The sequence below is a fragment of the Microcebus murinus genome, chromosome 5 (assembly GCF_040939455.1).
Source record: "Microcebus murinus isolate Inina chromosome 5, M.murinus_Inina_mat1.0, whole genome shotgun sequence".
Taxonomy (NCBI): Eukaryota; Metazoa; Chordata; class Mammalia; order Primates; family Cheirogaleidae; genus Microcebus; species Microcebus murinus.
Window position 1 is genome coordinate 93979097 of NC_134108.1, and position 23779 is coordinate 94002875.

The 23779-nt window shown below is 40.6% G+C and overlaps 1 protein-coding gene across 1 annotated transcript in view; it reads left to right on the plus strand.

The window, feature by feature from the left end:
* Window positions 1-23779, plus strand: part of PKHD1 (PKHD1 ciliary IPT domain containing fibrocystin/polyductin) — a 424797-nt gene that overhangs the window by 141895 nt on the left and 259123 nt on the right. Inside the window, exon 37 of the mRNA XM_076003302.1 lies at window positions 6406-6618. Coding sequence (XP_075859417.1) covers window positions 6406-6618 — 213 coding nt within the window. The remainder of the gene's footprint in view (window positions 1-6405; window positions 6619-23779) is intronic.

The window sequence follows — 23779 nt, forward strand, 5'->3', positions numbered from 1 at the left end:
CTATTTTTTGGTTAGATTGGCTTAGTACCATGGAGAAAAATGCAGCAGGAGGGGTGGGTAGGTAATACATCTTAGAAGGGGGCATTGGGGAGATTTACACACAGGGAGGGCAAAGGCTGTGAGGCAGGGGGAAGGGTAGGAAAGGGTGGCAGGGCTATTGTGAACAACGGGGAGAGCAGAGGGACATAGGGCCAGAGAGAACCAAGCCTGTAGGGTTTGGTAGGCTTTGACTCTGTGATGGGAGCCATCGGAGAATTTTGAGCAAAGAGGTGACATGATATGGTTTACATGAAAAAAAACGATAACAATAACAGCACTGGGTGTTGTTTTAAGAGTTTACTCCAGAGTGGGGGATAAGGGCAGAAGCAGGGAGGTGAGTTAAGAGAGGCTGTTACAATAATCCAGGAGTGAGATGAGAGTGACTTTAGACCCCAGAAATATATGTGGAGGTGGTGAGAAGTGGTTGGATCATGGGGATATTTTGAAAGTAGAATGCATAACATTTCTTGAAGGATTGGTTGTGGGTTGAGAGAGAGAGTGAAAGTGGACCCCATGGTTTTCAGATGGAACAACTGGAAGGATGGAGTTACGGATTCAGGGAGATGGGAAGCACAGGGGAACTATCTGTAGGGCAAGATGAGGAATTCATTTTGGGGATGTGCAAAGTTGAGAAGTTATGAGACATCCAAGTAGAGATGCTGAGTGGGCAATTGTGTAAACAGGTCTTCAGCAGAGGGCAGGCTTTGAGATATAAATTTGAACATCATATGATGGTGTTTAAAATCTTAAGACAAGATGGGATGACCAAGGCCATATACATGAACTGATAAGAAAAGTGGTCAGAGGACTGAGTCTTGGGGCACACCAAGTGTCAGTGGTTGGGATGACCAAGAAGAAGCAGTAGAAGAGGCTGAGAAGGGGATGCCTAAGAGGTAGGAGGAAAATCAGGAGAACACAGCAATGAGCAAATGAGGGGAAGGAGTTTCTGGAAAGGAGTGACTAAGTGTGTCCAATGCTGCTGGTCACTCAGGAGAGATGAGAACGGGGCACTAAGCCTTGGATTCACAAATATGGTTGCTATTTATGACCGGCCGGGAGCATTTTTGTCAGAGTGGTCAGGCAAAGACCTTTCCTGGGGAGAAGAAGAATTGAAGATATTGGGTCTAGCCAGCTCTTTTGTGGACTACTATTATATAGTAAAATATTTATACTCTAATTTTTTTTTCTGTAAGGGAGAAAATAGTTAGAACTCTGTATTTGTTTTCTTAAAAAAAAAAAAGAACAAATTATTTTGTGGTTATTACAGAGGATGACTAATTGTAGGGTTAGCCAAAAGCAGATTTTGATGTACTTTGCAAACATTAGCTAGCTGCTAAAAGTCTCTTTTACTTCCCTTTAAAAGAAATAAAAGAGATGTTTAATGGAAAGAAGTGATTACATGTAAAAAGTTGTGTTCATTTATTTATTTTAGAGGGAAGTAACAATAGTGATGGTTGATTGATTTTTATAAAATTACCCAAGGTTACTTGTGGGACATAGTCAGCTTTCATGAAAGTCATAACAAGCAATTTAAGGGTCACAGCCAAAGGCTGATTTCAGCCCTGCTCTTTATTTCAATGTTCAGAAATGGGGTCGAGCTCTATAAAGTGGAGAATAAAGTCCTCCCACTGCCCTCCCATATCCAAGTAGCTGTCCTTTAAGGCAGCCCACTGTATATTTATTTTAAGCTAATAAAGTGTGAGGATGAAAATCTTTGGACCTTGCTGCAGAGATAGATAAAGTATGAACTTGGCATCCTTTCACAGGAAGAAGCTTTCACTTTGGTTATCTAATTATTTCAGGCAACAATGGCTGAATTCCTCATCAAACTCTCTTCTTAATGTACCTAGATTTCCTTATATTTGCTACTGATGAAATAGAGGAGAATGCTTTCTAGCAGGGGTCAGTGATGTTCATAATAATTAATTAGTCCTGTTCACAGCACTCTCAACAACACATATAATTCATTTTCCTTGGGATGAGTTTTTTTCTCCCTTCATTAACGTCCTTATTAGCTCTTGTCAGTAAATAATGTTTCAAAATTCCTACCGATTTGTTTCAGTGTATTCAATATTTTCTTAACGGTAAAAAGGACAAGGTTTATATATGTACCCACTAATCCTCGTAATCTGCTTCAAATCTTTTTTTGGAATGAGGCAAGGTATATCTGCTTTAACAAAATTAAAATAAATTGTATATAAACAAGCCATAGGCAAACTTACTTAGGTTAACACATGTTTTTCCTTAAATGTAACTGTGAAAATAATTCTAATTAATTGAAAGCTACCAGGGCAGGTTTGTGGAAATGGATAGAATACGAACTTTTCTGTCAGGTCGTCCTGGGTTCTAATGCTTGGCTCTGCCTATTCTGGTGTAGAAAAGATATGAGCTTCTTTTAACCACATTGTTCTCTGTGAAATATAGACTGTGATATTGACCTGGTAGATTGGTTTTGAAGGTCATTTTAGATAATATATCTAAATATTTTGGCAAGGTAGGTAATTAATAAATGTTAGCTCCTTTCTTTTCCCTGGAAGTCTTACTCGAATTCCTGACTGTGCGTATAATATCTTTCTCAAGTGAAATTCAACATTTACTGCAGCACAGGTGGTGTCAGGAAAGCATAAGCTTTGCGTCTCTGTTAGTGCCAAATGCACATCTGACTGTGTTCTGAAAGATGCAGATGTCGAATGTTCTAGAGTTGGAAGGAGCCTCAGTGAATGCACGATTCTACTTTCTACTTTACCTGTGAGAAAACAGACCACCCCTGGGCACTGAGTAAGACAGATTTGGGAATTGAGTAATCTGAGGTCCAGCAATTTTATGGGACTTATTGAGGGTCATTCGGAGGCCAGTAGCAGAGTAAGGACAGGGACTCCAGTTTTGTTTCCTGCCTTTACCACTTACTCATCAAGGGCAGTTCTGATTTCCTGACTACATATAATAGCAGGAGTCCTGCTATGCAAACCCATGGTCTACCAGTTGAATGTAATTAGTTAGGACACTAATGACATGTGGCTATGAGTGACAAAGTTTTAGTTAACATAAAATTTGACTTGTAGCACAGGTCACGTTTCTTCCTTCTTGTTCGCAGTGGGATTCGTGATTATTGCTGCATTTGTATGTGTAATGATGATGGAAGGAAAAATTGAAGTCAAAATTGCTTGTGGGTCCTTTGGACGTCTGGTGAGCAGAGTGGTACTGCTTTTCTCATTGAGCCTGTAGATCACCAAGGAGAGTCTCTTGCTTCTTGGATAGTTTTACCTCAGGGTATGATTTATACAACGCACTTCAAGAGGACAGTCAGGACTAGCAGCAGTAGGGTGCTGAGATGCAGATGGTCTAGCAGTGCTTAGGTGACAGGGCAACTGTAGGAACTGGGCAGGTCATAGTGAAAATGGAGGAAGTGAAGGTATTGAGTATGATGACAGCAGCAGAGACCATTGCATTAAGTGTCACCTGGGATCTGCCAGCATTATTGCAATAAGTTTCACCAAGTTTCAAGGAGGAGCTCTTAACATGCCCATTTTCCAGTTAGAGCAACTAGATGCCCAGGTGGGTGTGTCACTCTATATTGCTGCTGAAAGGAAAGGGCACTTTCAGGGCTCTGGTCTGAGTAGACATCCCACGACTGTGACTGGTGGTGTGTGGCTCGGGCATTAGAACTGAAGACTAGGGGGTTTGATGAGGAGAGCTGAGAAAAGCTGAAGAGAAGTTCTAAAAGGTCAGGGAAGAAGTGGCCTCCACATTTGAATAGTGAATCAAATATTTATTGATCACTGTCTTTGAACTAAGCTGTAGGTGAACGATGATGACTCATGGCATCTTAGCCTTTTCCTTCTCTCCCTCCCATTCCTGCAGAGTGTGTTTAACTATTTCCAGGTGTGATTTTTGGAAAGCAGTACCAATTCAACTCCATCATTTGGCAGACTGGATTTAGGACTAAATTTAGCAGGTGAAGTCTTTGCTCTTCACTGCCCCTCACCAAGACGCTCCTTATTACAGTGGAACCTGCCTTTTGAGCCGTTTCTGACACCTTGCTCTTTTATTTTATTTTATTTTATTTTATTTTATTTTATTTTATTTTATTTTATTTTATCTTTTGAGACAGAGTCTCACTTTGTTGCCCAGGCTAGAGTGAGTGCCATGGCATCAGCCTAGCTCACAGCAACCTCACACTCCTGAGCTCAAGCAATCCTCCTGCCTCAGCCTCCCGAGTAGCTGGGACTACAGGCATGCACCACCATGCCCGACTAGTTTTTTCTATATATATTAGTTGGCCAATTAATTTCTTTCTATTTATAGTAGAGACGGGGTCTCGCTCTTGCTCAGGCTGGTTTCAAACTCCTGACCTTGAGCAATCCGCCCGCCTTGGCCTCCCAGAGTGCTAGGATTACAGGCGTGAGCCACCTCGCCGGCCTTCACCTTGCTCTTTCTACATCCTTTGCCTTCCTTTAGCTCATAGAGGCAATGTATGAGCTAATAAATTAAATATAATACTAGCATTCTTTCTGAGAAAAGGGGAGAGTGTGTATGTGTGTGTGTGTGTGTATGTGTGTGTATATAAGGAAACTCAAGTACTTAAATCAGATTATCTGAAAAGATAGAGCCATTTATCCATTCACTCAACAATTACATATTGAATGCCAACTGCCTACCAGTCACTGTTCTAGACGCCAAGAATTTAGGAGTGAACAAAACATGTAAATATATATTACATATCTGATGTCAAGAAAAGAAAGATATTTAGGTAAGGGGCCAGGGCGTGCTGTTTTATACAGACTGTGGAGGGAAGGCCTCAGTGGGAGGTTGACATTTAAATAGAAACAAGGAGGAGTGAGCCACGTGAATGTCTAACAGAAGAACATTCCAGGCAAAGGAAGAGCATATACACAAGGCCCGAGGCCTGTTTGAGAACCAAGCAGGCCAGTGTGTTTAGAATACATGAATGAACAGGGGAACTTTAAAAGATGATGTTGGAGAGGTGTTGGAGGTAAGGTAGCAGCAATTCATGAGGGATCTTTTGTAGCCCAATATAAGGGCTTTGAGTTTTATTCTGAGTGAGATAGGAAAGTATGGTTGGTTTTAGAAAAGAGGACCTCTGGTGTTTCCAATATAAAGTCACAACTTTGACCACTTTGTTACAGGATAGAAGACTCTAGTCCAATGCTTTTGCAAACCACTTACAGGAAGGAGATGGATTTAATAGCTGATGCGGGTTAAAGTGTTTATTTACCTGAGATGCTTTAATTATTTTGACATTATTGAGAAAATTCTGTGTGAAGTGTAAATATCCTAAATCCTTTAAAATAAAAGTATTATAAAGATGAAAGTATATTTTAAATATTTTAATTATTTGCTCTCACAATATCATGTAATGTTATTATAAATTAATATTCCTATGTTATAAAAAGTTTGGACATCCGAGCAAAATGATATCTGTATCAGTTTAAGTTATCTGGTCGTCCATAACAGAGGAAAATGGAAATGTATTAGAAAAGGAAATGTATTGAGAAGGTATTGGGTAGCTTACTAATCAATGGAAATCAATCTGGAAAATAAGACACAGAAATAGATAGGAATCAAGGCATTTTATGGGGGAGATTAGCAGGTGGGAGGTCTCAGAAGCAGGAACTCTGCTCAGGCTCCTTAGAATGCCCCCACTGGAATTAATGAGATCTGAACATTTCCTATTTTCTCTTCCCTTTTGCTCCACATTCCTTTTGAAGCCCAAGTATGTGACTTCAGCTATAGTAGGACAAGACATTTTGATTGACAGTCCCACTGAGCTTACCCAATAGGGCAGAGAAAGTCCTCCAGGAAATTAGGGTCTATTATCAAAAGAAAGTATAATGGATGCTGGTGAGTTAAAATGCTACAAATACCATGATGTTAGCCCTAATTGTACTTCCCCCATAATTCTTATAATTTTGGCACATTTTTTTCTGTCTCTATTTATTGTACATTTCCCAGTTCTTTTAAACTTAATCTTATAAACTAATTTTATCTGCTGATAAATGATAAAGTTAGTGGCCTTCTCATCCCTTATTTAACCAGTCCTAAATTGCTGGACATCATTGTTATAGAAAATATTATTATAAATAAAGCTGCAAAGAATAGTAATAGAATAGTAGTGGTAATGGTAATAGTAATAGCTAAGCTAGCTTAGTAATATAGTGCTTCTGTTCCTGAGTGTCTGAGATACCCTATTGTGCTTCTAGAAGAGGGGAAAAGATAAAATAAGTCTAAATTCTAGCAGAAGTATTAATGTAAAAATAAAGGAGCTTTTTCTCAGACATGGGAACTGTCAAAACAGGGTGAGCCTTGTCCTCCCAGAGACTGACGATTTTTTTCTCTGTCCATTAGGGGGCAAGCTGATTTTCATGGCTCCGGGACCCATCGAGCTCAGGGCCCATGCCATCCTTGTTTCTGACGGTGGAGAGCTCCGAATCGGATCTGAGGACAAGCCCTTCCAAGGCAAAGCTTGGATCAAACTCCATGGGAGTTCCCACTCGACCTCCTTCTTTCCCTACGGGGTCAAGTTCCTGGCTGTGAGGAATGGAACTCTTTCCCTGCATGGTGAGTGAGGCTGTTGACCAGAGGAAATGAAGTAGGGCTGTGTCTAGCGAATGTGGGCAGTGGGAAAATGATCAAACTATTTAAACATCTTTGGCTACTAGTTGCCGAGGCAACAAGGTCAATTAGAGCATGGCACTCTTTCCTTAAATAACACATAAAATTGTTATGACTCTTTGTGGCAGTGCCTACTACAGTTCCAATTCTTTGCTCTTCTTCCTGTGAGAGGATTGTGTACTTGTGACTTTCAGTGCCTGCCCGTGGGTGGAGCATACTTCCCTGCCCCACTGGGCGGGCTTCGCCATGGACTTGCCTTGGTCAGAGGAATGTGAACAGAAATGGCGCACTGCACAGCCAAGTGGAAGTTTTAAGAGCTGTTGTGATGCTTTAGCCACTTTTCTCTTTTCTCTCCACTCGAGAACAGCCTGTCCCAGGTGGGGACAGATGCTTTAGCTTGGGAACCTGCATGGAGATGACAGGGGCAGTGCTGCAGCTGGCCTGCTGCTGTCGTGTATGTGAGTGAGGAATGAACCTTGGTTGCGGTAAGCCACTGAGATTTGCATTCGTAACTCAGTATAACCTAGTGAAAACCAATGGGTACAGTTGGCTAGCATACACTGATGTCTGTCAACATGGAATAGCCCCGCATCCCAACCAAACAGGGACAACTTCATTTTGTTGTTGTTGTTGAACCCCTTCCCTTCTCTCTTTCCCCTCCTCTCCCATGAATGGAGTTTGATTACGGTTCTGTTTAGAATCCTCTTACAGATGGGTTGAGTGTTTAAGGATTCCTAGGAGAAAACAGAGATTAGGCTACAGTGTGTTTCTGCTCCAACTCTATTTTTGCCTTCTGATGATGCAATTCTCCTTTGCAAAATGGACATTCCCCCTCTCCCCCCTTCAGATTCAGGATAATTTTTAGTATCAACTGGAAAATATAAGTACAAAATAATGAATGTTAAACATATTTCAGTGGCTACTTGAATACTTTTGGTTGCATTGCATGAGCTAAAAAGGCAGATCAAAAGTGTGGGCTCCAGATAGTGACTCAATCTCCACAAAACAGACTGCCATTGGCATTTCTATATTGGCATGGAAAAATATAACCCGCTTATCTTAGAATAATCATTCTAGACATAGGCATGAAGCTGTGCAGAGGCGTCTGCCATTTTTTTCTCTGTCCAGGCTCTGTCTATTACAAACTGTGGGCCTCAGTGATCATCTGCCACTCTCCTGCCTCTTCCGGCTTTCTATGAGAGGAAGCGAGATCTTTTCCTCAAGCATTTATTAAGTATTGACTCTGGACCAGCCAGTGTGCTAGACATTGAGGATCCAATTTTGTGAGGTCTACGAAACCCACAACTATCTGGACAAACATTCAAAATGCCTATTATATTGATTCTTATGATCTGCATCCAAGGAGGTCTTTTTTCTTACTTATCTTCATCAGCAAGCACCTACACCAATTTTACAGCCCTGCCCGGGATCTATGCGCACATCAGCCACGATCTTCAAATGTTTGTTTGTTCTAGTTCAGTGACCACTTAGGCCACCAATCAACCCAACGTGCTGCTCTTCACCACTGACAAAACACAACTGGAGCACGAGAAGGCGTTGATCAGTGTTTCAGCCAGCCCATGGATCAATCATCCAAGGACCCTGAGGCTTAACGGGCACCCTCAGATTTGAGAGTCACTGTTCTGTAGGATGCAGACGGCACACCTCTTGCTAGAAATTGGAATTCAAATGAGGAAACATGAAAATGCTCCTAATTCTTTAACTCTGCCTCTTTCATTTCAAGCTCTTCTCATTCTCACGCTCTGTGATGAAGAACTGGTCAAAGAGTTCATAAATATACCTTTATGCGCCTGTAAGTGTCTCCTGTGCTTATAAGCCTTTGCGATTAAGCAAATGTACAGTTAAGAAAATTCCTAGTGCTGTTGCTTATAGTCTATAGGGGTCAATTAAAACACAGCAGGTGCTTCTAATATGTTTTAAGAATTTTGGAAATTAAAAAAATAAGTTGCCACGCTAGCTGCGTGATGTTACTGGATAAGGAGAGTGAGATTTGCTCGTCCTCTGCTTCCCTTGTTTCCATCTTCTCTTCTCCCTCCTCTTCCTCCTCTCTCCCTCCCCCTCTCTTTCTTTATCCTCCTTTTCTCCCTCTTCTTTCTCTCCCCTGCCCTCTCCTGAACTCCCAGATTATTTGTCTTCAACACCCTTAACCCATTCCCAGAAGCCCTGCCAGCATAGCAGTGACTGGGGGCTCATCTGAACCACAGAGCTTGCACATCGAACCCAGGCAAAATCAGGCTATTTTCTCTCTGATGTGATGCTGCCGCATCTCATTCATGGAAAAGAAATATCATGTAGAAAAGAGCTTAGCCATTTGAGGGAGAGGAATTCCCTTCCTGATGTATCTGTCAGAGAAGCACAGCCCCACGTGCAGCTCATCAATCCTCTCCCTTTCTCTCTCCCATCACCACCTGAGGTCTCAAACAGATGTCCCCTCCGGCGTGGTGGTATATCATGGTTAAAATCATTACATAATTTCACTGGCCTTTTCCCAGGGCCAAAGGTGGGTCTGGTGACACTGGGGCTTTAGGGGAAGACTAATTTTCTTTTGCTGTCAAGTATGCAAAACAGAGAGCAACTTGATTCACTGCCCTGCACCCAGAGAGTCCCTAATGACCCAGCGTTTACTCACTCGGCTTCCCGGGATAGCGTAGTGAGGAGATTCACCTAGTTTGGCACACAGAAGACTCTTCTGGGGAGATTTTTAAAATTTAGATTTCTGGGCTCAGGAATGTGCATTTCAATGATTAGATGCACTTTTGGAGATACACTGATTTTAATGGTTAATTGTTTGGGAATCAATAATCGGTCCAGTTCTACCGCTTATCTGCTATGACCTTGGACAAATTATTCTCTATAAAACCAGAAAAGCATTGTCTCCATCTCATAGACTTATCGTTCGTGGAGTGCTCCAGAGTATCGTGCACACGGTGACATACAAGCAGTGTTAGTTATTGCTCTTTTGACTATATTCTTTTTCTTTTTCCAAAAGCACTGAGTACCCAGCACTGATTTTCTCATATTTTCTTTTAGGAGTGTGGAGAGTGGTGGTCGTGGAAGTTTTCTGTTTTAAAATCTGGCATGAGGCCAGCTTTGCCTAGAGATTTGTTTTTTTTCTCGTTATTCATTTTCTTGTCTATCTCTTTGCATCATAGTCAAAGTGGAGTTTTAGCTTTGCAGATCATGAGGTAGCAACATTCCCAGGCATCTTCTGTTCTGTTCCCACCCCCCCAGTGAACATTTTTAGATTTTAATCTGTCGCGATGCACCTGCTTCGCAGCAGTGGGTAACCACCGTTCCGGGCATGGTTACCATAAAGCCTTCTTGGAAACTATTTGCATGGGCCCCGTTAGCCAGAAGAAGGGCACTGCCCAGCAAGCGACATTTGGTTCCCAATATCCAGCAGTCGGTGGACTGATGGATTCTATTTTAACTCCTGCTCTGGTCACATAGAATCACAGGGATGGGGCTGCTTGTCAGTCCTATTGCTTTCCCCACCTTGTCCCTCCCACCCCCTTCTTTGTTATCATCATCACCCTTTGAAACCCTTCTGCTCCAGCTGATTTTTATCGTAGATTAAAATCTCTAAGCAAACAGGCTCTGCTGTTTAGCTGTCACTAGGGAAGATGGAGTCGAAAGCATGTTTCCTGTTTTTCTTTGAATGTAGAAAACTCTCACCCACTCAGACACTCACACACGCACCTGCACGCACACACACCCACACACAGCGCTGTCTTTCCTTTCCTGTCTGTTTGGGAGTAGATAGGGACCGGGCGTGTTCTGACTCTCCGGTGGGTGGAGTTCAGATTGTCTTGAAAGTTCTGCGTGCTGCTCACTTTGATATGTTAATATGACTAAAGGGATTCTTCCCTTTGGATTCTTCCAGAGCTTGGTCTGGAGTTTGGATAATTGTAGTCAATAAGGAAATTTCACTCTCGCCTTCTGCCTTCTCCACCCTGTCTGCCAGTCTGGGTTCACCACCCCAAACTGAGTGCCAATCACTTGTCACTCTTCCAGGGGGCCGCCGTCAGCCTGGGCGGCTTGAATTTTTGACAATGTAATTACGGCTCTTGCTTCCACAGTGGGAGTCTGAGCAGGACGGTGGGGCTTTTATTGATTGTTCAGCAGGGAAATTTATCAATGTCTCTCACTTCATTTCCAGTTCCTCCCTGAGAAATTTGGCTGACAGTTTCTTAGGAAAAAAAACAGTCTTATGGCCTTGACTGGACTTCTGTCTTTGTCCTTTTCCAGAAATTACAAGATACATGCATTAAATATAAATGGAAATTTTCTGCGAAAAACTAGTTTGCGGGGCATGATTGAAGAGAACACTGGTGCAATTGTTGCGAACATAAGAATTTGGCAGAAATAAATAAGAAAAAAGTGTTCTAAATAAGCAAGTTTAGATATGGTTTTCCTTCTAAAAGTACTAAGTATTTAAATTCCATGCTTTTTACTGGTACTGTGCTATGTGTACTATTATTATAGTTGCTAAAGAGTATCAGGCTGCGTTTAAGCATGGTGTAGTGCATGTGGAACAGGCTTGTGTTCAGAAGCATGTTCCTGGGCTGTGGTTTTCATACTGTGCTCCACAAAATCCAAAGGTTTCCTAGAGGGGCTTCAGGAGTTCCACAAACAATGGACTATTGGGTGGTTCAGGAGTAAAGGCTCAAATTGCTCAAGTAAATTGATTCATTGCATTTATCTCTGTTGCATATTTGTGTTCAAAATAATATTTCATTAGGAGAAGGAGTTCCATTGCTAGAATTGTGATTTTAAAAACTCTATTAGATTATTCTTTTAACTGTGGTATGTAGAGTCTTTTGAGGAGTCCAGGGCATCTCTTTGCATGATTCTTACTTCCCCAAGACTGATTTAGCTCTGGGACATTTTCTAGAAAGTCTTTTCTTTGTTGTAGGATGACACTTTCCAGACTCCATTTTCATTTCGTGACAGTTCATCTTTATCCAACCATGTATGTTTAGACCTCTGCTCTTTTGTCATTGGATTGGTCATTTCCAATTCTGTCTCTTCTCCATCCATAATGTCTCCTCTTGCCCTTTCTCTCCTATTTCTTCTAGTCCATGACTCCTTTTGTTCTGTCTCCCATTCTCTTGGGCTGGAAGACAAACCAGAGCTGTGACATGGCATTTTTGCACATGGCTTTATTACTCTTAAACTGTTTGGTTTTGAGGGACAGAAGCCCAGTGCAAACAAACTTTGACAAAACTGAAGATGTATGACCTCTTATCATCAAACTGTAATGAGGTACAGGAAGACGCTGACTTTGGACATGAATGCCTCCAGGCATCTGAATGTTCTCAGGACTTACCTTTAGTTTCTCGCTCTTGGATCTCTTTGTGTCTATTGGCTTCACTCTCTACTACTCTCTCCTTTTTTTTATTTTTGAGACAGAGTCTTGTTTTGTTGTCCAGGCTAGAGTGAGTGCGGGGGCGTCAGCCTAGTTCACAGCAACCTCAAACTCCTGGGCTCAAGCAATCCTGCTGCCTCAGCCTCCCGAGTAGCTGGGACTACAGACATGCACCACCATGCCCAGCTAATTTTTTCTGTATATATTAGTTGGCCAGTTAATTTCTTTCTATTTATGGTAGAGATGGGGGGTCTTGCTCTTGCTCAGGCTGGTTTTGAACTCCTGACCTTGAGCAATCTGCCCGCCTTGGCCTCCCAGAGTGCTAGGATTACAGGCATGAGCCACCGGGCCTGGCCCATCTCTTACTCTTTAATGGCTTCTTCTATAGGGTCATTGGCATTTTTTGGTTTCATGTGGACTTCAATTTCTTATCACCAAAGAAAGGAGCTTTGTGTTCTTTTAAAGAAATAACCAGGGAATGCCTCACAAAGTCCTGCTTGATTTCCCTAGCAGACTAGGACTACGCATGGTGTGTGTGCATGTGTATGTTTGTGTGTTTGCATGAGCCTGTGTTTTGGGAAGCTGTTTACCAAAAGAAAGGGTGGTAGCCAGTCCCATAGAGGAGTGTTGCCAGGCACACAAACCATGGGTGTCCTCTAAACTAGTTAAAATTAAGTCTTAGGTTTTTGACTTCTGGTTCAGTCTGTGAAATCTCAAGATGTCTGAAACTCATCAGCAGAAATATTCAAATGTAGTACACTACTTACTATAAACTTGGTATGTAAAGTTAAAATCAGTTATCTTTTAGGCTGCATTTAGGTTGTATAAATCAAGCATGCGAGATCAGGCACACAAAAATGCTCATCAAATTCCTACTACAGAGCTTAGGATATAGAAGTTCTCATCAAATAGCAGAAGAAGTTAAAACAAATATTGTTGAAAACCTTTGCTGTGATTAAACCCCAAATTTTAAATTTCAATGTTACTGAAAATCTAAAAAGTGTTATTTATTCCACATTCTTATGAAATATAATTTTCTAGTAGATGTTACGGTTTTTTTCTTCCTCCTTTCCAGGGATCTTGGATTTCCTCAATATTGAAGCGGTTCTCTGCCTTCTCCTAGCGTTTATCGCCACAAAATAATACCTGAGAATTCATGGGAAACGTGAGCTGGTGTGGTGTGTAAATTTGCCACAGGGCTATGCAAACAGAAGTACATTTTTAAGGGATGTTTGTGAGATGCAAACTTTGCAGACAGAGGTCTAGCTCAGAACACACTTTACTTTTCTCTAGTAACTGTCATTGCCTATCCTGATGGATCTTTTTCCCTGTCCTTTAACAATACCTGAGTGTCACAGCTTTCCAGGTGAAAAGGCCAGTCCTAATTAGTCCAGTTTAAAACTTCAGTGTCCTATTCATTCAATGTTCCATCTTGAGGCACCTGGGGAAGGGGTAGGGAGTGCTTCTTCCCTCCTCCTCTCATTCTTCTTATTTTATATTCTCTCAGCATTGGGGCACATGGGCAAGGTAAGGCAGAAAGTTTTATAAGCTTGTTACTTAACTGCACAGTTACTATTGGATAATAGTTGGATTATTGGATAATACTTGCTGTCTGAAGCTTCTTCTAAAATGCCTGCATGAGATCACTGGAGCCCAGTAGGAAGGTTTCCTGCTATGTAGTTTCCCAGTGTGGAAGCCCCCTTAGCATCCACCTTGGGGATGGTCTTGGGTGAGGTACCAGAAAGTTGGTTCAAACCAATCTACCTTCTTCTCTGGCATCCAGTTATGCAGAGGAAACTTACAAATCCATCCACATCAAAGATGTTTTGCCCATCACCCCTTTCTCTGCTCTGCTTTCTCTCTCACTCTAATTGTTTCCCCTGCTTTGATAAGTATGAGTAGCCCAGCAAAAAGGCTGTACATGCAGATATCCAACCTGGAAAAAAGAAGCCAGTCTCCCCATCTTACAGGAAACTCAAGATTGGTACATAGGAAGTCCACTTTTGTATATTCTCTCATATCTCCCTCTTTAGGAAGGAGAGGAAAAGGCCATGGTCAGCTTACCCAGGCTGATGACTCAGCCCCATGTCTGAGGATTTCTTTGAATCTCCTTTTTTTGTCACTCATATAGCCTGGGGTGGGCTCTGTTCCAGGGCCAGCTAAGATGGCAGAGTTAGAGTAGCTTCCTTTGAATAAGCCCCAAGGAGATGTCTGCTCCCTAACTGTGTATAGCCCCCTTACCCCATGGGATGCTTGTTCCATGTTGGATCCTCCTGGTAGGTTCTGGAGGGGCAGAAGTTCTGCTCAATGACCTGCCATATATACAAAAGGGCACTCTAAAGGAATGTTGGGCTGGAGGGGAGAACAACTGTTGTTTTGCTGCCAATGCTGTTGTTTTGCTGTGTTATGTTCTGTTTTTATTTAGGGCTCTGTTTACTCTTCTTATGTATCCAGGAAGTAAGATTAAATAAAGGGGAAGAATGGAGGAAGGAGGATGGGGAAAATTTAAAACTTATTTGTTGCTTTCTGTTACCTTAAAGAAGCTTCAACATAGCATTGGGGTTCCGGTCACCTGGCATGTGTTGGGTCATAATGATGCAGTGCAGTTAATACCAGTGAGCAGGTTCTGGTGTACTTGGGCCCCTCAGCATGATAGGATGGCCACTGTCTGGATGACTGGTTCTCTCTTCCAAGCAGAGGAAGACTGGTCCTTGGCTATTCCTCATCCTAAATATAACCAACACCACCAACAAGAAGTAAGGTGGAAATTTTGTGTATTCTGTCTTATTGTAAAATGCTTCAAAAAAGTCCAGAATACACTGCACAACCATTCTATGCACATTGGCAGAAAATTCTGCTAAAATTTCATTGATCTGGATAAGAGTAACCTTGGAAGGATCTGTAAGAAAAGGTTCCTTAAATTAATAGTATAAACCACACTTTAAGGAACTTGTTTAAACCCATTTAAGTGAACATGCTGTTTTTAAGGTCTTTTAATTTTAGGTGTTTACATGTAAATGTATACTGCTAATTAGAAATGAGTTCTAGCTATTCAATAATCCAAGTACAGCGGGAACCCCACTTAGAAACACATTGTGAGGTACTTCGAGTTTCTATATATACTTGAAAGTGTTGGTATTAGTCAGGTCTTTTTTGGTTGCCAGTGACAGAAACCCTATTCAAACAAGAAATAGGAGCATTTATTGCCTCATAGAACTGAAAAAATCTTGAGGCACAGCTGAGTCCAGGTGCTCCAGTGAAGTCATTAAGACTCTGTTTCTCTGTGACTCTTGATTATCTTCCCCCTGAGTTGGCTTCGTTTTCAGTCAAACTCTCCATTTTTGGAGGCAGACATGGGACCCTGTGTCTCCGGATGAAAGAGAATGCCTCTTCCCAATGGCAACTGGACTCCTGAGTGAATGTCAACATTCCCTCATCACCACTTCACAACCTCCTTCTGGCTATTCCTCCTTAGCTTTTAACAGTAGCTAATATATTACATATGGGTTGCTCGTAATATTTATTATACGTCATGGGGGCAGGGATTGTCCTTTTTTTTGTTTAACTCCATTGCCTAGAACAGTCTAGAGCAGGGGTCCTCAAACTTTTTAAACAGGGGGCCAGTTCACTGTCCCTCAGACTGTTGGAGGGCCTTTGGAGAGTGCGGCACACATTCCACACATGCGCACTGTGGGCCCCGGATGAGTGGGCTGCTAAGCAGGACAGGCAGCCTGGCAAAAACACCCGGCGGGCCAGATAAATGTCCTCGGCAGGCTGCATGTGGCCTGCGGGCCGTAGTTTGAGGACGCCTGAAGACTCATGGTTGGCTTTCAGGAAATATTTGTTGCTTGAATAACTGAGTGAAGAGCTTGAGCAAAAGCTTCAGGATTAGCTTTGGTCCCATTCAAGTCAAAAGCTGTTTGTGTCACTGTAATGTGACCAAGGAAGTCTTATTGGCCTGGTTGTGAACAGTACCTAGAACTATAGGGTCTGAGAGAGGGAGAGAGAGGGAGAATAATTTTTTAAAATAAGAGATGTGTTATCCAACCAGAATAAAAGACAGATAAAAAAATAGATTGTCTACCTTTTAAATATTTGACGATCAAACACTTTTAATACTCTTACTCATGTGGAATTGCACATTAATAAGGTTTTACTGGATGGTCTACACTAATATATGCCAAACTTGTTTAGTTTGGGTAGGGAAACATTCAACTAACTACTTTACCAACAAAACCAAAGTCCTTAACACAATCAATGAAAATTGAGGATTAAAAATATATAATGACATTGTGATATTTTCTAGATTTGATGATGTTTTGAAAATGTTATTAAAAAATGCAGTTGACTTTAAGATCCTTTTTAGTCTGAGAATCCAAGACCACATCAATCTTGATCTTGACTACTTAGTCTTTTGGATAATTATGTACATATAAGTAAGGCAAAAACATCAATATTGAGTATTAGGATTTGGTCCCAAGCCCAAAAAGGGACCACTATTTTAGTGAGGATGTATCATGTGATGAACTGTTCTTGTCTTAGTTGTAAAGGGGATGGCTTTACAACTAGCTTAAGACCACACACAAAACCAGGGATGTTCTCACTTAAGGGAAGGAAAGTCTAGCACAGCCAGCCAGGCCCGATGCTTAGGGGGGAGAGCCGATCTGGTCCACTGCCTTTAGGCTAGGCCTTTCTAGATTAGGAGGCAGATTCCAGGGAGCTACCTCCTGAACTCTTGCCCTATCCTTGTGAGGGAGGAAAGACTAAGAATAGAGACCTCCTCATTCTTTGACCTAGTGAATTTTTCAATCCCTGATTCTGTGCCAAGTATTTTCTATAAATACCCAATTAATAGCAATACTCTTTCCATTTGTGGGATTGAGGAGGTAGGAATAGAGGGAGAGAGCTGTGAGTATCTTTTAGCTAATGATAATAAAAATTCTGTTTTTTTAAATCAAAAGCAGTTATTGCCATGTTATAAATATTAGTACTATAGTAGAATATTTTGGCCACACAAAAGATAAATTGATCAAGTATTTCTCACATTAGAACAATAGATTTTTAAAATATTGTAATCTACTTTTGTCTAAAATCCCAACTGTTGGTAGAATGATGAAGTAGTAAAAATAGTACCTCAAGCCTTAAATTTTCTATCTAAGCCCTATAGCTTTAAACTTTTCCCCTTATTTTCCTTTGACAGTGTTATTCATGAATTAATAAGTTACTATGTTAATCAGGATTCCCTGGAAAAACAGAACAAGTATATATATTTGTATGCATATGTGTGTGTGTGTATATATATATATGTATATATATATATATATATATATATAGAAAGAGAGAGAGAGAGAGATTTATTACAAGCAGTTGGCTCATGGAATTATGGAGGCTGAGAGATCCCAAGATCAGCAGTCAGCAAGCTGGAGACCCAAGACAGCAGATATATAGCTCCCAGTCCAAATCCAAAGGCCTAAAAACCAGCAGATCCAATGGTGTAACTTCTAGTCTGAAAGCCAGCAGACTGCAGATCCAAAAAGAGCTTGATGTTTCAGTTGGAGTCTGAAGTCCAGTTAGGGCCAGTGTCTCAGTTCATGTAGCCAGGAAGGAGTGCCCTCATGCTCAGCCTCTGTGTTCTATTCAGGTCTTCAGGAAGAGGCCCGCCCACATTAAGGAGGGCAATCTGATTTACCCAGTTTGCTGATGCAAATGTTATCACATCCAGAAATACCCTCATACATACACACAGGATAATGAACAATGTTGGGGCCAAATGTCTGGGCTCCCTGTAGCCCAGTCAAGTTGACATATAAAATTAATCATCGGAGTCATCAAAGTGGACCTTATTTTCTATAACTGGCTCTGTGTCATATCCTTCCAGATAATCCAGAAAGTTATCAAACCTCTTACTTTGCCACAAAGCTTCTCAGGGGAGAATAACTGGCTCCAAGATCCATCTTTTCCTCTCAAGTTTGCTATGGTTTCCTTTCTTCCTGCTAGAATGTGGTAATCTTTGCTGCTGTTCTGCATCTTCTCTAGATAAGCTTGAGTTTGCTCAGTCATGGAGTTGTCCTCACTCTCTCATCTTCCTGTGGATAAATGTTAGGACTGTGGGCTGTGGTAGCAGACTGCTTTGGTCAAAATCCCATTTCTACCACTAACTAGATAGCGGATCTTGAAAAAGTTAACTCCTCAGTGTTTCAGTTTCCAAATCTATAATACAGAGACAAAGCCAAGACATTTCTCATAATGTTGTTATGTGGTTTAAATGAAATAAATCATGTAAAGGACTCAGCACAATGGTGGGCAGTTACTCAATAAATGTTAGTTATTGCTATTGTTATATGTGCCTGTAGTGCTGATTTGGTGAAGTTGCCTCATTGTTATTCTAAGGAGGATGGGATGGTGTTTATTGTTTTACAGCTATCTGTCAGCCAGAAATCCGGTTGTCATTCTTGATACCTTCTTTATCATCCTGACTAACATCGTGTCCATCGCCATGTCTTGTTTATTTTAATTCTTGGATAACTTGTGAACTCATATACTTCTCTCCACCTCCATTACTGTCACCTTAGTTTATGATACTTTCAACTTATGTCTGGACTATTGTGTAAGCCTTCTAATTTATCTACTGGTTGCCACTTTTGTTCCTCTCCAATTCATTCTTTGCTCTGGAGCCAAGGTGATCATTTAAAAACACAAATTTGTTTACAGCATTCTGCTGCTCAGAACACTTCAGTGGCTTCTCATTGTTTCTCAGATAAAGTCCCAAATTTCTACCATGACTATAACACCCTATCTGATTTAGGTCCCTGCATATATCTTCTGCCTTGTTTTCCATCCCTCCCGCCCCACCCCATGCTCCAGTAGCACCTTTCTTTCAGTTTATTAAATGGTTAATGTGGTCAAGAATTTATATTTTTTACATTTTTTGAGTACCACAAGAATCTCAACTTTGTTAAGTAAATGGAAAGCTACGTAGGCAGAAGATGGTGATTTTTCCTTCAAAGAGAATTCTTCCATACGCATCATCAAAGCAACACTATTAACAGTATTGCTTTCAGCCTGGTCATGGAGAAGGAGTAGCATTGAATTGGGTATTATATTCAGCACTTATTAAAATTGGATTTTACCTAGATCCTGGCGCTTTATAATTTTCAAAGCTGCTTCCCATTCTTTCTTCTCGCTTAACTCTCACAACCACCCTGTGAAGTAGGAAAGACTGGGATTATTGCTTTCATTTTAGAGATGATGAAACAGGGGCCCGGAAGGGGAGGTAGCTAAAATTTATTCCATCCTCTTCATGGGCTTAAGATGCACATGGACTTACTTCTATTTTGTGTACATATAGGTGGTTTTGCCTGTAGCAGAGAGACAAGCAGAAGATACTTATTACTAATTTCTGAAACAGTCTTCTCAATTTTAATTTTTTCAGGGTATTTTGGGATCCAAAGTGGGGCTTTATTCTTTATGGCTCCCCTTGTAACTTTCCTGATACAGGTAAAAAGAACCTGTTTATTTCCCAGTTTCTTATTTGCCTTTCAATGCTTTGATGGAGTATTCTGATCTCTGTGATGCCAAATCTGCAAGTATTTTCTTTTATGATTTCTGTCTTTGATTCCATGTTTAGAGATTCTTTTCTATGCAAAGACTATAAAACAATTTACTTATTTGTTTTTTTCGTACTTTTGTTCTTTCTTTCTTTTTTTTTCTTTTCACATTTTGGTTTTTAACCAAGGTCAGCAAAGTATGGGCCATGGACCAAATATGGCCATTGCTTGTTTTTGTGAACAAAATTTTATTGAAGCACAGCCCATTTCTTTAGGTATCATCAATGGCTGCTTCGCACTACAGTGGTAAATTTGAGTCGTTGTGACAGAGACCACCCTGTCTGCAAACCCAAAACTCTTTACCATCTGGCTCTTTACAGGAAACATTTGCTGACCCCTACTTTAATCAATCTAGAATTTATTTTTATATAGTTTATAAGTCAGTTATCTAATTTTTTAAAACGGATAACCGATTTTCTCAACATTATTTATTCAACAGTGCAATTGTAGTAGGTTGGAAAATGACTCCTGAGTATGTTCATGTCCTAATCCCTGGAACCCATGAATGTTACCTTATTTGGCAAAAGAGACTTTGTAATTGTGATTAAATTAAAGATCTTGCAATGGGAGATTATACTGGATTATCTAGTGGGTCTCATGTGATCATATTGACTCTTATAAGATGGATTTAGGAGGAGCCAGAGGAGAAGGTGATATGATGATGGTAGCAGAGATGGGAATGGTATGCTTTGAAGCTGGAGGAAGGGGCCACAAACCAAGGGCTACAGGAAGCCATTAGAAGCTGAAAAAGGCATGAAAATGAATTTTCCTCTTATAGTCTCCACAGAAATTGTCAACATCTTAACTTTACCTTCAGAACTACAAGATAATACATTTGTGTTGTTTTAAGACACAAATTTTGTTATAATTTTTTAGAGGAACAATAGAACTAGGCATGTCTTGAGATAGCAATGCCACTTTAGGAATTTATTTTAAGGAGATGATAATCAGTATGCACAAAAATTATACACAAGGACCCAAGCAATTCAATAACAAGAAATAAAACAACCTAATTTAAAAGTGAGCAAAGGATCTGAGAAGGAGACATTTCTTAAAAGAAAACATACAAATGGGCGACAGGAATGTGAAAGGGTCCTTAACATCATTAATCATCAGGGAAATGCAAATTGGAGCCATAGTGAGATATCGCTCACACGTGTTAGAATGGCTGTTATGAAAAAGATAAAAAGATACATGCTGATGAGAGTATGAAGAAAAGGGAGCCCTCGTATGCCGTTGGTAGGAATGTAAATTAGTACAGCCATTATAGAAAACAGTATGAAAGTTCCTGAAAAAGTTAAAAGTAGAACTACCACATGATCCAGCAATCCAATTTCTGGATACATATAGAAAATGAAATGAAATCAGTATGTTGAAGGGATATTTGTACTCCTATGTTTATTGCAGCAGTATTTCAATAGCTAAGACATGAAATCCACTTCAGTGTCCATCAGGGAATTAGTGAATAAAGAAAATGTGGTATGCAATGAAATGTTATTCAGCCTTAAAAGAAAAGGAAATGCTGTCATTTATGACAACATGGATAAACCTGGAGGACATATGCTAAGGAAAAAAGCCAGGCACAGAAAGACAAATACCTACGTGATCTCATTGACATCTCCTTCCATCTAACAAGTTGAACTCATAGAAGCAGAGAGTAGAATGGTGGTTGCCAGTGACTAGGGGGAGAGGAATGGGGAATGGGGAGATCTTGGTCAAAGGGTAAAAAGTTGCAGTTAGCCAGGGTAAATAAGTTCTGGAGATCTATCGTACAGCATTGTGATGGTAGTTAATGATAATGTATTGTACACATGAGAATTGCTAAGAGAGTAAGTCTTAAACATTCTCACCACAAAATAATAAGTATGTGAGGTAATGGCTATATTAACTAGCTTGGTTTAATTATTTCATGATATACATATATATCAAATCATCATGTTGTATATCAAAGCATCTTGGGCATGCTGTAAGTATATATAATTTTTGTCACGTTAAAAATACAGTAATAAAATTATGCTTAAGAATGCTTACATCTGCATTAGGACAGTGAAATATTTGAAAAAAACTAAATATGGAGAAATAAGGGATTAATTTAAAAACATACTATTTTAAATGGGATACTGTGATACCATCATGATGTCAAATAATATATAATATAGCTGAATGATGGTCCTTCCATATTAAATAAAGAGAATTCACAAAAATGATGTTCACAGAATTGCCATATTTTTGCTTAAATATAAAATTTTGTTAACGTATGAACATAGAACATAGGAAGGAATGGTAGGAAAAACATATATTATTCTATTGTGTTAAGATCCCGAGTGGCTTTATTGGTTTTTTTTTTTTTTTTGCTTCTCTATAGTTTTACTTTATACCTTATACATTTGTTGATTTTCTCAAAAGAAATTATGTTGTTAAAAATTAGCCCTTTCTCTCCTCACTATGGCCTCCACTCTAAAGCATAAACCATAGAAATGATTATCAAAATGAATATCTATCTAATCAGGAATATATCTGGATTTTTATATATTTTTGGGCAATGAACAGAAGTGGGTACTAAAGACATTCAACAGAAGCCTTTAGCTTTGACCACGTGGATTTGGCACCTCTAACTGAAGATGTTTCACTAAGGGCTGTATGGTCTAACCATGGCATTTGTTGAAATGGCCTGACATCCTCACAGGAGCGTGAAACAGGGTACCCGGATGTTTCCTCTTATCTTACAATGGACTGTATTCTGGGTATTTAAAACTTTATCATTTGATTCTTTACAGTCACTTATTTTGAATCAAAGTAGCAACAGCAAGGCTAAAATTGGATTGAAACTAAAGTTAGCTATTTTTTTTTTTTTTAACACCTCTAGAGAAGACTTTTATTCTGTTACAGCAAGTGTTACAGTGGGTGGACAAACTGAGTGGCATGCGGAGAGTTGAAAAAGAATCAAGGTTTATTTGCTGGCGAGCTCAGGGGTCTCTCGCCACCAAATTATGAGCCCTGTCTACTGGGTTTTTCCCACTTTCATTAGGTTGGGGTGGTCCGAGGAGTGGGATTTCAGGTGGCTGATGCAATTGCAGAAGCCAAGTACTAGGTTAGTATTAGGTTGATGAGGGTCTTCCTTATCAAGTCAAAGTATGGCTCATTGCACCCTCCACATAATCTTGGTTAGCCTTAGTCTAGTGCCAGGAGAATGATGGACTCACTTCTCAGCCTTGGGAACAGACTTTGTGCCTAATTCTCTTTCATCACAGTGTAGAAATGTTTGCTGATCAGCTGTGGGTGCAGCCAACTGATCTGCACATCAGAGGATCGCACTGGCCACCCTCTCCTTCTGCAGTCACAGGTGCCCTGATGACTCACAACCACTGGAGATGGACCAGTGAGGATGCAGAAGGATCACAGTGTGCACACACAGCTGGGCTCACTCAGGACGCCCTGTCAGGTTTTGTCTTCCTTCAAGGCCAAGAAATTACAGCAAGTGGTTCTCAAGGGCAGAGAGAAATGGCATGTGGAAAATGTCCCCATTTCATCTCCCTGGACTGCCAGATAGCCTTATATTAATGCTAACGTCACAGTCTTCTGATGGATAGTAAATTGGATCACTCCTAATTCATAAATGGTTTGGTTTCCTATAAGCTGGTTGTTTGGAATTTGAAATACATCTTTCTTAAAGAAATGCAGATAAACCTTGTTGCTTAGTACCCAGGTGAGCTCTCAAAAATCTCTTTCACTCAAATCTCCTTGCTTTGCAATGCTAATGAGTGTACAGTGTCTTGCTACTGAGTTTAAGATGAATTCTGCCATTTCCAACCTGGGATGGCAGGGGCATCTCTATCTCCATTTGTGCTCTACTGTCTCAATTCTTTTCCTATTGAGTACTAGGAACAGGGCACCATTGGCCCCTCTGCCCAGGGGGTGGCTTCTGAAGCCCAGAGGTGAGCTCCTGGCAGAGTGTATGTTCTGGGAGCAGAAAGCTGGCACAGATGCAAGATGGAGGAATTAGCAACAGATGGACTTTCTCTAATTCTTCTGGTTACTTAGCACTTCCTACTGTTGTTAGAGGTGGCATATGACCAGAGAACCAGGACCAGATGCTGGAAGGAGGAAAGGG